Here is a 15,050-nt window from a genome sequence, read left to right as displayed (position 1 = left end):
ACATGGTGTAATGTTTAAATTAGCTTTGTGTATAAAGGTCTGAATGGGCGTGCTTTGGTTACATTTAAAGATTCTGGTTTTATTTTTTTTTTCCTGTTAACTTGAACTAATTTTTCAGGTTTTGCTGCAAGACTTACAAAAGGTTTCAGTCTGTGGATTAAATCAACTGAATATAGACGTCTGCATATAGGAGTCTATGTCAAGTAGGTCTTAAGCATGTAGAGAGTGGTCCAGCTAACAAGCCATTAAGTTGCTGAGAGGTAAACGGCTGGTGTTAATTGAGAAGTACCTGGGTATCCTAGACGCCTCCTTAAGACTAGTAGGTACAACATGATCTTTGAGACACCCAGTCTTTTTGGACTGGCACCTGGAGGTCAGGTGGGATATTCTAGAGCTTATGTTAAATAATTAATCAAGTCCAAGGTATTTACTTTGAAATAAGATGAATTGCTGTCTGCACTCCATATCCTGCTCACTACATCTCCATTGGCTTTAATGAGACTTTGGACACGATGTCCTATGTCAGCATCTTCATATAGGTGTCCTATTTTGGATCTGAATCCTACCTATGAGGTCTTTTATCCATATTATTTTTAATAATGCCCCAGACCTTGACTTAAGACTGACTGTATGTTCTAATTAAAATTTTATTAATCTTAAATCCCTAGTAAGCTGGACTTTTTTAGTTCCAGGGCATTAAATTCTTCCAAAACTCAAAATGTTTTTTTTAAATGCAGCCATTACTTATGGCATTAAACTTCAGCAGTTTTACAGTGATATCTTTGGTTATATTTTTGCCTCATGGAACTCAAAATAATGTGTCTTGCTCTTCCATGCCTTAAAGAAAAAAGGCACATTTACGTAGTATCTTTTGTCAATTTAAAGGAAAACTTGGATGCATCTAAATGTTTTAGTTACATAAATTGGGTGGAGATTATGTGCTAAGAATCACATCTGTTAATTTCTATTTTGAAGTGTCTCTCTATTTGGCAAATTTCTAAGAATGGGTGGTATGTTTGCCAGGCATTTCTCTACTGTTACTAGTTTGGGAAAGTATTTTCTAACTTCAGAATTTTTTTTGTCTGCATAACTTGGAATTAAATTGTAATTTAAACCTTCAGATACTCTTAGTTCAATTAGCCCCCCTTCTCTCCCATAGTCCTTGCAAATAGCTCAAGCACAGAATATTGTTTCAAAGATTGACTTTGAGTTGACATATCTTTAAAACATTTGAAAGCTTTTCTGAATAATTAAATACATGAAATCCAGGGGAATGTGGTTTTAGATTTAGTATGCCCACTGTGTTTGCCACCAAGCTAATGATATTTACTCAATGATAATTTTAGCTTATTGTATTAAAATAGTGAAATAACTTTCAAATGTACCTTGTATAATACATACCAGGCACTTCTCATTATAACTGTCGGAGAGCTGTCATCAGGCAGAAGTGACATCCCAGTCCCCACGACTTGCAGAGGTTTAGCCCCAAGGACATGGGCAGTGCATGTGGTCAGTGTACCTGAGGGATTTTCCAGAACCACTGGTAGAGCCAGGACATCCCACCCAGTCATTTGAGCTGTTAGTTTCCCACCCCTCCAAAGCAAGTCATGCTCCTGCACGATGGGAGGAGAAAGCTTTTTGCGTTTTGCCAGTGCTTAGGAGAAGCCTGAAGCATGGGTTTGACGAAGGGACTTACTGGAGCAGAAAATGGACAAAACGCCTAGATCACTCAAAAATGTTCTTAACAACTTCTTAAAAGTAGGGTTTATCTCATTTTTGTTGTTGAATTTAACTCTGCTATATTTATGATGTTTACCTGTCTCCGTACTGAGTTTAGGGAAAGAGGAGAAAATGAACCCATGCGTAGACTTAATGTGCTGTCAGCCTTTCACATGTCAATGTAACTTCATTTGATCTTTCTTTTAACATAGCAATTTTGATGGAATTCCTTGCTAGTAATGGATAGGAAGACTACTAAGAAAATAAACGTTTGTTTGTTTATTTTCTGTATAGCTCTTCCATACCTTGTTTCTCCCTCCTAAGCTGGGATGATGGGAGTGAATATGACAATAGTAAGCCTACATTATGAGGTGTAATGCTGTACTTTGTATGTTCTGTTTGAGTTATCCTTTGCTGGTTTAAATACGATAAAGGATATTTTGTGAAATTACATGCTGCAGTAAATAGTAGAGCTTTTCTTTAAGCCTGTGCTAGAAATAATGTCAAATGAAAAAATATTTTTGTATCAGATATGATTATATGAAAACACATCCGTCTGAGAAAATGCATCTAGCAGTGGTTGCCTGTGGTGAGAGACTGGAGGAGACTGTTACTATGTTGAGATCAGCCATTATTTTCAGCATCAGACCTCTCCAGTTTCATATTTTTGCTGAGGACCAACTGCATGAGAGTTTCAAAAACATAGTAAGTACCCAAATAATTTATTTTATCAATTTGTAGTACAATTTGAGTCATATATAGCAATATATACTCCTTCTTGGATAGTAGTTGTTCGATATAGTGGCAGAAAGGTACGAGGGTCTAAAAATAAGGTAGTATGCAAGTCTTTTGTAATGTTGGATGGGGATTTTTGAATTTTTTTTCCCCCTGTGGAAAAATGGCTGATGTCAAAGCTTTTCATAGAGACAGACCAAAACTTCCTGATTTGTCACCCTGAATCTGTTAAATACAAACCTGATGTTCTGAACACAAAGCGGTTATCTCGTGTAATCTTATTTAAAGTTGATTTTATAAGAGAAAATGTAGATCTGTCCATTTTTGTTCCTGTGCTTACAGTAGGAGTCAGCCTTGTATTGTCTAAACAAAGTAAAACATCAGTCTTTGAAAATGGTAGATAGCGTTATGTCTAACTTCAGTAAATGAATGTTAATGAATACAACTTTATGACTGGAGTGGTTTTATTAGAAGCTGGCTAGTATATAGCTATGGAGGGTTTTACTATTTTTGTGCTTAAAGTGTCATGCTAACTGTGACATTAGTATGTTATACATACTAATATATGAACAGTAACTGTGGCAAAAATTGGATAAGGTTATTTTAAATTGAGGAAGACTTCATTGTTATTTCTCCTGGGGAAATGTGTTCAGAGGGGAAAAAGTTTTTATTTGATGTATTTATTTTTTGTAAATACTAGTTTATTTTACTTGCTTTTCTTTGAGTATGATCTGATATGATGTGTTTTCTTCATCGTGGCCTGCAGGTGCCACTTTTTGTTCAAGCATTTTGAATAGTAGACAGATTCTTGTAGTTAAAGAAGCGTTTCTGTTATGGAAGGGAGGTGTTGCAGTTATGTTCAATTATCAATTTGAATGGGGGATTGATTTTTTAATAAATTGAACTGAAGTAATTTTTGTGGTCTCTTCTTTTCACATAGCTTGATGACTTCCCCTATGAAGGAAAAGTTAATTACACATTATATCCAATAACATTTCCAAATGAGAGTGCAGCAGAATGGAAGAAATTGTTTAAACCATGTGCTTCACAAAGGCTGTTCTTGCCAGTAAGTTATTCTGTAACAGGACAATACAGAAGTCTTGTGTTTTTGAAGCATCAAGCTGTCCTTGTTAATCTAATTTCTGTTTAGTTTTACATTGAGAAGTACTACTACTCCTAAAAGTTACTTTCACAACATCCTAAAAAACCCTATGAATTTAACCTTCTTCTGTGGCACTAATACACTATGGAATAGAAGTCCTTTTCTCACTTGCTGCATTATGGCACGGTATCCTCAGTGAGACGTACAAGTCCTATCATCCTCTGAGGGGTGAGAAGGATCTATCACACCTCCTCTCCTCATTTAGTTGGAAAGTTTCCTGCATGCGTGGGTCTGAGATGTGTTAGAGAAAATGAAACAAGAAACGGGCAATTGTTGCCAGACTGTTTTCTGCAGCCTTTTCTTTGCTGATGTAAGACACTTCAGAAATCATACTTCAGGCTAGGTAAATTATTGCAGTGTCAGCTATTTCCCAACTACTGTTTCTTCTGGAGCTGCCTTATACTTCTCCCTTGTTTGATTAGACGCATAGGAAAGCAAGGGAACAGGAGGAAGGTAGGAGCTCCTGTTATGGCAATGTTTCACCTGGCCTGCAACATGCTCCTGAGGAGCCCAGGGATATACAATGGAAACTGTGTGCTTTCGCATTACCATTCTATATAAAACCTCTGTTTCACTCTACAAAAATTCTCCAAAATGAGAGGAGAGGGAATGATGGCAGATTTATTGATGGCAAACTGTCAGTCTAAAGTGAATTTATTTGCATATGACAAAAATGTATTAAACTTTATTGTGTAATGGTGGCAACTTCTGTTTTATGAAGAGAAGCTCAATCGAACTTAAACATTTGGTTTTAAACTTCTTTCCCTCACAGTTAATCCTCAAAAATGTGGATTCGCTACTGTATGTTGATACCGACATCCTGTTTTTGAGACCTGTTGATGATATTTGGTCTTTTCTGGGAAAGTTCAACTCCACACAAATTGCTGCAATGGCACCAGAGCATGAAGAGCCTCGTATCGGATGGTATAATCGCTTTGCTAGACATCCCTATTATGGAGTAACTGGAATAAATTCTGGAGTCATGTTAATGAATATGACACGTATCAGAAGAAAGTACTTCAAGGTATGTCTGTTGCCTTTATTGAATTTTCTGTGGATTTGTGTCTTTTAATTCTAATCCTGTTTCAAGTTCATGTGGGACAGTATTTTTCAAAATATTTTTCTTGTAATTGGAATAATGCTTTAAAAATATGCGGTGTTTAAAATAGTATCGAACTTGTGTCTTTCGAATATGATTCACCATAAGGCTTGGAATTCGTGAATTTCAAGTCTGTGTGATTGTTTTAATTTTTCTTCGTTCTGAGGGATACTGTGACTTGATACAGTCTGCTGTAAATTATATTTGTCAGTAGATATTCTGGTATTTTTTTCTTCACTGTAGAGATCCCAGAAAACAGTTTATGTATACTGTAAACTAACTTTAAAAACATGTGTAGTAGTATGACCAGGAGGTGGTGCTAAAACATTTAGTAAGTTATTTTAACTGTACGGTTTCCAAATTTTGATCTTTTAAATTGTAAGCAGGTGGTTATCACCTTAAGTGTCTTTTGATTTACTTTGAAGTCATAGTTTTTGTAGAGAATTAAGTTCATCGTGAAGGTACTTACTAAAGCAGTGCGTGCAGCATCAGAAATGGTCATTGCTTCACAGATGGAAATTTTTTTCTTACACACTTGAAACACAAGTACCAAAGCAGTGCTATGTGATTATGCTAGGGGAAAAAGTACTTCTCTGTTTAAGAGAAGTTTGATTAGGGAAAAATAATCGTACAGTAAAAACTATTGGAAGTGCACCCATAAGAGGCAATGTAAACTTACAGTAGACATTACTTCTTCCTCATTTTCAATTTAAGAAAGATTTAACTTTCATCTTTGCATTCTTGCTATGTATTTTTGTTATGGAAATACAGTGAATTTAAGAAAAATGGAGCGTGAATTATCTTGGTGGTAGTTAAAGTATAAAGTTACAGTAGCTATAGTGTATAGCTGTAGTTTTCCCAAGAAGCAAACTTGCCTGTATATAGCATCAGTGGAATCTTGCATTGTCTACTTTGTTTTCCTGATTGTAGCATCTGGAGAAATGAAAATATTGAGAAGTATAACAAGAAAAACACAGGACTGAAAACTGTGTATATCTTAACCTCTGACAATGGATTTCTGTGTAGTGAAGTATTTTTAGTGTGGTAAACTCTGAGAGTAAGGTTGGTCTTTTATTCATACTGTGCCAGAATTCTGGTTGGGCTTCTCAGTGCAACTTAGGTTATCAATTTATTGGAAACTTAATGCATTTTTACTAAAATTGGAGTTAACTTTTTCAAAACTGTACAGATTACGTAGGAAACTAAAATTGTCTTTCAAATTTACTGTAGTTTTTTAGAGGACAATATAAAGTGCCTTGTTCCTTAACACCTAAACCCAGTTGTTTCTTTAAATTTAAGTCTATACATAGAGATTTAAGTAGGTGAAATCATCCATGAATATTTTAAAATTCAAAATGGAATATTGCCGCTTTTCCTTGGTACTAGAGGGCTGAAGTGTTTTCCAGGCCCTGAAAATACCTACTACATATTCCTGTTTTTCCTGTGTCGTATATTTATTCTGCAATGATACATGTCAGATTGCTAAACCAAAGCCAGCCTTGGAGGAAGTGCTTTTTTATAATTGCTTTTTATTATGGGGGCAAATATGTGTGATTTGTAAGACCTCAGCTGAAGGCAATGAACAAATTCATACACTTCTCTCATGATCCTCCTGGCAAACTTCAGTATACCTAACATGATGTATGGTTTCTGGCTAAGTGGGCCACTGAACTTATTTCTGTAGTGAGGAAGATTGTGTCTAACTGGTATGGGGAATCGGAACAAAAAAAAAAAAATCTCGAGTTGTCCTGAAAACATTGATCTTAATACTCTTTCTCAAATTGTACTTTACTGTACCAAGCAAGCCTGCCTGATGAGTTGCAGGCTTAGCATTCATACAGTTAAGGGAAAGGAACTGAGATTGGAGCGAGCTACCCAGTGCTGTGCAAGTATGCTAATACTGAGAATTATGACCTTTCACTTGAGAAAAGGAAGCAGAAACAGAGTAAAGCTTCCCAGTAGCAAGGCACATGATTCAAACCTCTTTTTGATGGCTTTAATTACCAAAAATTAAAAAACGCAAGCAACTCGTTCCCCTGCTCCGCTTCAGTCATTTAAAATGTTAGAAATACAGCATTTTCTGCCCTTAATCATTAGTCATCATTCTTTGGCATCCTTCCCAGGGCTTTACTGTCACTTCAAACTTAACTTCCCCTTCTGTGTCTGATTCATATATGCTTCTGGCCCTTGCTTTCTCATGTCTTCTAAACCTCATCCTCGTCCAGGAATACTTGTGTGCGCACTGTGGCTATTCCTAAACGTTTGAAGTTAGTGGAGCACATAAAAAAAATAGTTTTTCACTCTTGCTCGATAGTAAGAAATAAAAAAGTAAAAAAGATGGCGTATTATGTATACCTGTTTTTTGGGGGGGTTGGTTTGGGGTTTTTTTTTGTGTGCAGCTTTTAACATGGCTGCTGAGAACTTTTGTCTTCCATTAAATTTTTCTTTTTCCTTCCATTCCTACACCTTTTTCCACCCTGCTTTCATCATCCTGTACATTTTTCCTGGAGTCTTAGTCTGATTATCTTGAGCAAGAAACACAGATACAATGTTTGGATACATGGTGTTTTTACATATATGGATTTTCTGGTTCGGCTGAAGCATTTTGAAATGCCTTCTTTGGATACCCTTCTTGATTTAAAACCTTGTCCCAGTATGTTTCAGGCCCTTATACAAGAAATGCAGAGCGTCTAGCTGAGCATCCAAGTGTTTTGCCTTGGTCTTTGTACATTTCTGGGAAGTGTAATGTTTGTTATTTGTTGAAGCTTTGAATTTGTAGAGATAGCTACTTTCTCCAGTGTGACTGGCTTGCTAAGACTCTGCGTTAGAACTTATTGCCAGTGACCACCATACTTACCAGTGGAGACTTTTCGGTATTGGAATGCTCAGAATTGTTTCTGACAGGAAACTACCTCATGATTTCTAACCTATGCTGCTGACTGAGTCCTTCCACTTACTTACTGGACACACTGGAGAAGTGTCCATTAGTATCAGGCTTGTGGTGGCACGCTCAGCCCAGTCAGAACAGTTTGAGGATGTCTAATCAAAGCTACTAGGTTATCTGAAACTTAGGAATGATAGCGCTTGTTCATTCTCCTCTCATATCATAGCTAGATAGTGCAGCCTGCATAATGACTAAGCAGGAAATGGGTTTCTGTTAATACAATATTGATTATTGAGATCTTGGCTTAGAGAATGCTCAGCAGGGGGAACCATTTAGTTTCTGTTCCCAAAACCTAGAGTACCTAGAGTGTGCTCCCACAAGCTTGCGGAGCATCACAAGCTTTATTACAAAAGCTCTTCTGTTTGTGGAGACTTGCAGAGACTTTGTTTTCATCTTCAGGTTCCTTGAATGTCTTAAAAGGAGAATTGGTCAATACAAAAAATTGCAAGCCTCACAGCAAAACTTTGAAAAGGTTTTAGTGTAGCTGAGACTATACATGGTAGGCCTGAGAGTGTATGGCTTCCCTTGTGACTGATAGCAAAGGAGCTAGTAGTCTCAAGCCTTTAGAAGAGAGGTAAACCAAATTCAGGGGTAGGGACTGTCCTAATAACCCTTGCCAGCAACACTGCAGATGCTTTTGGACCTTACAGATACTGTCCAATGTTGTCTCCTATTAACTCTTCCAGTCAAAAACTGTAGAACTAGAAGATGCTTCATTGTCTTATAGGAAGGTCTGAATTTGTTTATATTCATTCAGGGAACTCAACAAATTCCTCAAGGAGTATATAAGTTCTGGGAATTTTTGTATCTTTAAAAAGCTGTCTGTAGACCTTTTTGTATGACCGTCTAGCGGCTAGAGCACTTGTCTAAAGAGTGGACGTTTTGGATCAGGATATTCCTCCGATAGGATGGATTTAAAACTGTGGGCTCTTTGTCTATTGTAGTTTCTTCAGCCCAAAATTACAGGCTGAGCTGCTTGAGGCTGTTCAGCACCTATCTTTTGTTGTCACATTGATTTGTAAGAGTCAGGAGCAACCAGAAGATGAATAAATAAAAAGGGGAACCAGAGACTTTAGCCAATGGTTATAGTGCTTCATCTGGGTAGGAGAAAACCTGTAGTTCCATGTATTGCTCCAGGATTAAGTCGTCTTTTATCCACCTTTTTATTCAAGTCTCAATCTTCCTAGGACTGTCAAGCCTATTCATTTCAGACAAGCATCCTAGCTACTTGGCTATCTACGGGGCCTAATGGAAGTTGTCACTCCTGGTTCCAACTGTCGTCTTTGTCTTGTGTGTTTTGAGACTCTTTGTACATACAGTACAAATACATGAACTGTATGTATACATATATATGCACATATATGTTACTTGAATATAGTGTGGTCATTAAACAGTGCATAACTGGATGTAAGACTAAAATTGGTAATGAAGCTTCTTGCCTGTTGTCTTTGCTAAGCAGCAGTTAGAAAATGGGAATGTAAAACATGCAAGTGTATTTAGGAGATGGAAGAGGTAATAGTAGGTGACTTTTTAATATTCGTATACATATAGATACTTCTAAGCTGAAAGAAATGTAGCAAATAGCACAGATAGGGTGTTTCAACAAAAAGTCCTAGACCAGTGAGGCTTTGTGAATAGAGAACAGTGACTGTTACGAAATTTATTAAGAAAATTAGTTGTTGTGATGCCTGAGACGTGGGCAGTCATGGAAAGCAGTAAGCCCCAAATGAAGTAACTCCAGATAGTGTGTGCAAAGGAGAGGTTCATGGGTATGCTTTAGACAAAAAAAGAACAGAGAGTTTCTATGATCTAAGCCATTATATGCTTTTTTTTTAACCATTCATTATTGCTTAAGGCTATAGTTCTGTGGTGGGTTGACCCAGGCTGGAGGCCAGGTGCCCCCCAAAGCCTCTCTGTCTCTGCCCTTCTCAGCTGGGCAGGGGAGAGAAAATGCAATGAAAGGCTTGTGGGTCGAGATAAGGACAGGGAGAGGTCACTCACCAGTTACTGTCATGGACAAACCAGACTCAACTTGGGAAAATTAAGTTATTACCAATCAAATCTGAGTTGAGTAGTGAAAAATAAAGCCAAATCTTAAAAAAACTTCCCCAAACCCCTCCCTTCTTCCCAGGCTCAACTTCACTCTCTTTTTTTCTCTCTTGTCTTTCACTCTTCTTTTTTTTCCTCTCCCTCCTCCCTGCCAGTGGCAGAGGGGGACAGGGAATGGGGGTTGTGGTCAGTTCATCACACGTTGTCTCTGTTGCTCCTTCCTCCTCAGGGGGAGGACTCCTCATACTCCTGCCCTGCTCCAGTGTGGGGTCCTTCCCACGGGAGACAGTCCTCCACCATTTTTTCCAATGTGAGTCCTTCCTACAGGCTGCAGTTCTTTGTGAACTGCTCCAGGGTGGGCCCTTCCCATGGGGTGCAGTCCTTCAGGACCAGACTGCTCCAGCGTGGGTCCCCCACAGGGTCACAAGTCCTGCCAGCAAACCTGCTCCAGCGTGGGCTCTTCTCTCCACAGGACCACAGGTCCTGCCAGGAGCCTGTTCCGGTGCGGGCTTCCCATGGGGTCACAGCCTCCTTCAGGTGCATCTGCCTGCTCCGGAGTGGGGTCCTCCATGGGCTGCAGGTGGATATCTGCTCCGCCATCACCCTCCATGGGCTGCAGGGGGACAGCCTGCCTCACCATGGTCTTCTCCAGGGACTGCAGGGGGATCTCTGCTCCAGGGCCTGGAGCACCTCCTGCCCCTCCTGTAGTGACCTTGGTGTCTGCAGGGTTGTTTCTCTCACGTATTCTCACTCTTCTCTCTGGCTGCAATTGCTCTTGGTGTTGCACAGTAACTTTTCCCCTGTCTTAAATACATTATCCCAGAGGTGCTACCAGCATGGCTGATGGGCTCAGCCTTGGCCAGCAGTGGGTCTGTCTTGGAGCTGGCTGGCATTGGCTCTATCAGACGTGGGGGAAGTTTCTGGCAGCTTCTTGCAGCAGCCACCTCTGTAGCTGCCCCAATACCCGATGCAAGTTCCAAGAAACAGGGCGAGCCTGTGCAAAAGGTAATTGCTGCTAAAAGGAAGGTTCCCACCTCTTACCAGCTGTTTTTTCCTGCTTTTCTTGTTTATTTCATCCTGGCCTCTAGTGTTTGTTGGTCCTTTCTATGATTCAATTAAATAGAAAAAAGAAATCTTTCTGCGTTAGTGAAGTAAATCAGCTCACAGAAACATTGAGTAAGTGTTAGTGTTACACTGTTAATGCCAGAACAGGATAGAGTCACGTAACCAGAAGGAAGAGGACTTGCTCTTAAGGCATTAAGGAAATTTATAACTGGTCAACTGTGGGACACAGCTGTGGTTTCTTTAAGTATTGCTGTATAATTTGAATATTTTTCCTCAACTTTATATTTTCCTACTAGAATTGAGAGATGTAATACTGGGTTGCTACAGGCTAAATGTGAAAGCTCTTGTAAGTCTGACTTGGCCAGACAGAAGTCTTCTGGCACAGAAATCAATAATGACCAAACTAATTAAAGCACAGCATTTAAAAAAACAAAACAAAAAACCCCCAAAAAACACATTTAGAAGATTTCTTAATGTTTTTATGTCTATTTTGTTCTTACATACTTTCTTCCCCTCAAAAAAACCCCTGGAATTTTGAGGGTTCTGAAGAGCCTGTCTGTATCAGCTTAAATGCATCACCGAAATGCCCACTACCATTGTGGGTTTTTTTTCTTAAACCTCTTTAATCTTATTTGCAACTTGTTGAATATTGGAGAGCAGGTTTATATTCTGGAAATCTTTAAGTTATGATAGAGGTACTTTTCTCATATTTACTTGAGTACTTTTGAAAAGCAGTTCTGTCATCAATTTTGATTGAACTTGAGCATTCTACTTCTCACACTGTTTGACCTCACTAGAAGTTACAGTAGAATTTTAAGGGGGGAGGTTGTATAACCATTCGGATAGTTTCTCTTGCTCTGTGATTCCTACACTGGTTTCATTATACATCAGTGTTAATAAATTAATATATAAATTTTCTATTTATGCAAAGGTTATTGAAATATTAGTTTCCAGTTCTTAAATCTGATAGCACTGTTTGTCAAATAGTATTGCTTCTAGACATCTGGCAATGTGATGTATGCTGTTACCTGCTTTGCATCTCCTTGGGATATACTCTGGATTTCACTGCTATTTAAACTATACAAGTTAAATGAAAATTATATGAAATGACGACTTCAACAATTTAAAGTAATATTTCTGTGGGTTAGTCTAAAACTTTATTTACTACTGTATATTCTCTTATCATGATTATCCTGGTATCAGTGAGCTAATTTAATTCTGGTTTTAATTCTTAGTACTGAGACTAAATTTAAACCTTAGGTCAGTATTCTATGGATGGCAAAGTTCAGGTGAGGGTGTAATCTTTATCCACTGTGATTCAGTCCAATTGATTCGCTTTTTGAAAGGTTTTATCTTGGTGTTAAGCCTGTGTTTTCTTTTGTTTAATCACATTGCACTGAGCCTAATGATAATTCTTGCTAGAGAAGAATTCTCTTGTGCATTTCTTATGCCTGCTTTCATCAAATACTTGCAAGCAATCATAGTCATAAATTTTTTAGGACAGAAGGGACTGTAATATTCCGTTTGGCTTCTTACATAATATAAGCTATAGATCTTTTTTGTATTAATGCTTGTCTGAAATCTGATAGTATTTCTTTTTTTAGTCATCAGTTCTGAAAGCCCTTCATTTTTGATGGCTGAAATGATTTGAGGAAAGACTAAAAACTGAACTGCACTTTTTTTTTGCATTTTCTAGTTTGTCAGTGGAAAGCTCGGAGAAGAAAGTCTTTGATACTATAGTTCTAAACCCGAATATTTTGCTCCTGGTAATTTTTTGTGTTTCGTAACATGGTGTTTCTGTATACAGATCCCAAATCACTGGAGTTCTAATTTAATTTTTTTTTTTGGCAACTTGGCTAAAAGGAATCAAGGGTACAATCCTGTACTTGTTCAGGAATTTTCTCTCTTTGGGACTTCTATTAGTCCATCCTCACTCTCCCAGCTGAAGTAGAAGGTACAGAGTGAGCAGCCTTATTCCTTTTCTGTTCTAGCTAAGCTTAAATGTGGTGTAAAGATAAGAAATCAGCTTTAGAATGTGTAACCTGTTACACTGCAGATGGTAACCCCTTTGGTAACGTGGAATTTAGTGTAGGCCAGCTTGCTCCAAGTAGCACCTCCTCAGCCAAACCTTTAGAAGAACTCCTCCTTTTCCTTTGCAGTGATTTTGCTAAATCAACGATTTGGGAATTAAGTAACAGCTGTTAGTTTAGAGTCTTACTGCCTTTTGCTAGTGAGAAGTTGTGCCTTTGCTGAGCAAGTTCAAGTTCAATAACTAAAAAAAAATCAGTTTAACTCAATAAAATTCTTTTGAAAACCTTTGAAAGATCTCCATATTTTTCTATACTGCTTTGTAGCCAATATTTTTTATCTGTACATGTTTGGAACTATTTAATAATTAATTTTATATTGATCTGTTTTGAATTTTTTGAAGTTAACTTCAAAATATGTGTATATTATTACTCTGATAAAGACAGAGAAATTGCGTGAAGTGTGGATACTTAAATAGCGCCCATCTACTTGCATGTGCCACTTAAATGCAGTTTTTGTGTTAGATCCTACTGCTGTGTAAAAAACCTTGCTATTTCTTAGAACTCTTGTTTTAAGATATTTGAGGGAAATCTCAAAGACAAAAATTTAATGTGGCAGTTAAATGGAAGGAGGAGATGTATGCAATTTTCGTTATCGTAAGATAATAATTGAGAAGTAAAGCATATTGGAAATGTCTAACTGTTTTCCTTAGATGTGCTCCTTTGTTTAATGGGAAGAGATCATCTATATATTTGAGATACATAGGTGTAATTATCCTGAACGTGCATTATTTTGCTTCGTTTTGTTTAACAGAATGATATGACACCAGTCCGGTTACAGTGGGGAGAAATTCTTATGCCACTGCTGAAGAAGTACAAGTTGAACATAACGTGGGGTGATCAGGATCTATTGAACATTATGTTTTTTCACAATCCAGGTAAATCCACATTGATTCTAAGTCTAACATGACAAAGTTGATCTTTTCTATGAATGATGTTCAAAAATCCAGGAGAATACTCTCTTAGCAGACTTTTCAATGAAAGCATTAAAGGGACTTTTCAATACTTTCGTTTCCTGAAACTGTTTACTTTGAGAGTCAGCATTGGAGCTTGCTAGAATGTAATTAGCTGCTAGGTTTCAAAACAACTGTACAGAAATATATGAAGTAGCCTTAAGAGGGAAAAAAAAAAAAAAAAGAAAGAAAAGAGAAGATTAATGTATTTCCTGAAACAGTTTTGATACTTAATCCAGAGTTCTCATTTTTCTGCACAGAAAGTCTTTATGTCTTTCCTTGCCAATGGAATTATCGACCTGACCACTGCATCTATGGAAGCAATTGTAAGGAAGCTGAAGAAGAAGGTATATTTATTCTTCATGGAAACAGAGGTGTTTACCACGATGATAAACAACCAACTTTTAGGGCTGTCTATGAAGCAATAAAAAATGTAAGTGTTTTCAGCATTGTACTTGTGCAAAGTTGGGAGTTTTTTAATGTGTTTTTATCTAGTGCTGCATGCATTTTGTAGGTTTTGTTGATACTTACCTTGATTGCAACAAAGTAATTTTTTTCCTCTTTTTAAGTAGTGTTAAGTGTTTCACCAGTTTTTTGTTACTGCTTGGGTAGAATTCCAATGTATTCCTTTTGTGACAAGCATCTTTTGAAATGTTGTGTAGACTATGTCTAGGTTAGAATTCTAAAACATTCCCTGTAGTTGTCAATCTTTATTTAAAAGACTTTATTCCCATTCCTTTAATAAATACATCTAGTAAACTGTATGTGCATTTATAGATCACCAGAAGCTTCATTTTTCTGGAGATTTTAAAAAGCAGGAAAACACCCTTCTTGTTCCTAAAGTTTGTGTGTTTTTACTGCAACATTTTAACATTTAATTGTAGCTAGATTTGGATTGTAGAAAAAATACATACATATAAATTTTTATACTGTGTTTTGGCCTTTTCTGGACATTCAGAATATGTTGCTGTTCCTTTAAATACTGAGTACAGTGACTTCTTTTCATTCTGCAAATAAGTCATCTAATAAACTATTTATCACTACATCAGTATACTCACTGAAGTGCTGTAAAATTTAGCACTGATGCACATTTTAATGTAGCAGACTATTGTGTGTGTATAACCTTCAAAAATCAATAGTATATTTTAATAGTGCTTTATTACATGTTGTCATATGGATATAAAAATGAAGAAAAGTACTTTTGGGGGTCTGAGAATACATTGCAGGGAAAGTGAAT

General features: G+C 37.3%; 1 protein-coding gene across 3 annotated transcripts in view; it reads left to right on the top strand.

Moving 5' to 3' along the window:
* The window catches only part of GXYLT1 (glucoside xylosyltransferase 1), a 35,076-nt gene that overhangs the window by 17,425 nt on the left and 2,601 nt on the right, over positions 1-15,050 (top strand). For all 3 annotated transcript variants that reach the window (XM_054802593.1, XM_054802584.1, XM_054802601.1), the window contains 5 exons: positions 2,250-2,424; positions 3,395-3,520; positions 4,389-4,640; positions 13,615-13,738; positions 14,074-14,246. In XM_054802593.1, the coding sequence (XP_054658568.1) occupies positions 2,250-2,424; positions 3,395-3,520; positions 4,389-4,640; positions 13,615-13,738; positions 14,074-14,246 (850 nt within the window). The remainder of the gene's footprint in view (positions 1-2,249; positions 2,425-3,394; positions 3,521-4,388; positions 4,641-13,614; positions 13,739-14,073; positions 14,247-15,050) is intronic.

The sequence above is a fragment of the Grus americana genome, chromosome 1 (genome assembly GCF_028858705.1).
Source record: "Grus americana isolate bGruAme1 chromosome 1, bGruAme1.mat, whole genome shotgun sequence".
Lineage (NCBI taxonomy): Eukaryota > Metazoa > Chordata > Aves > Gruiformes > Gruidae > Grus > Grus americana.
The sequence above is the reverse complement of the archived record's forward strand: the minus strand, read 5'-3'. Positions and strand labels throughout refer to the sequence as shown.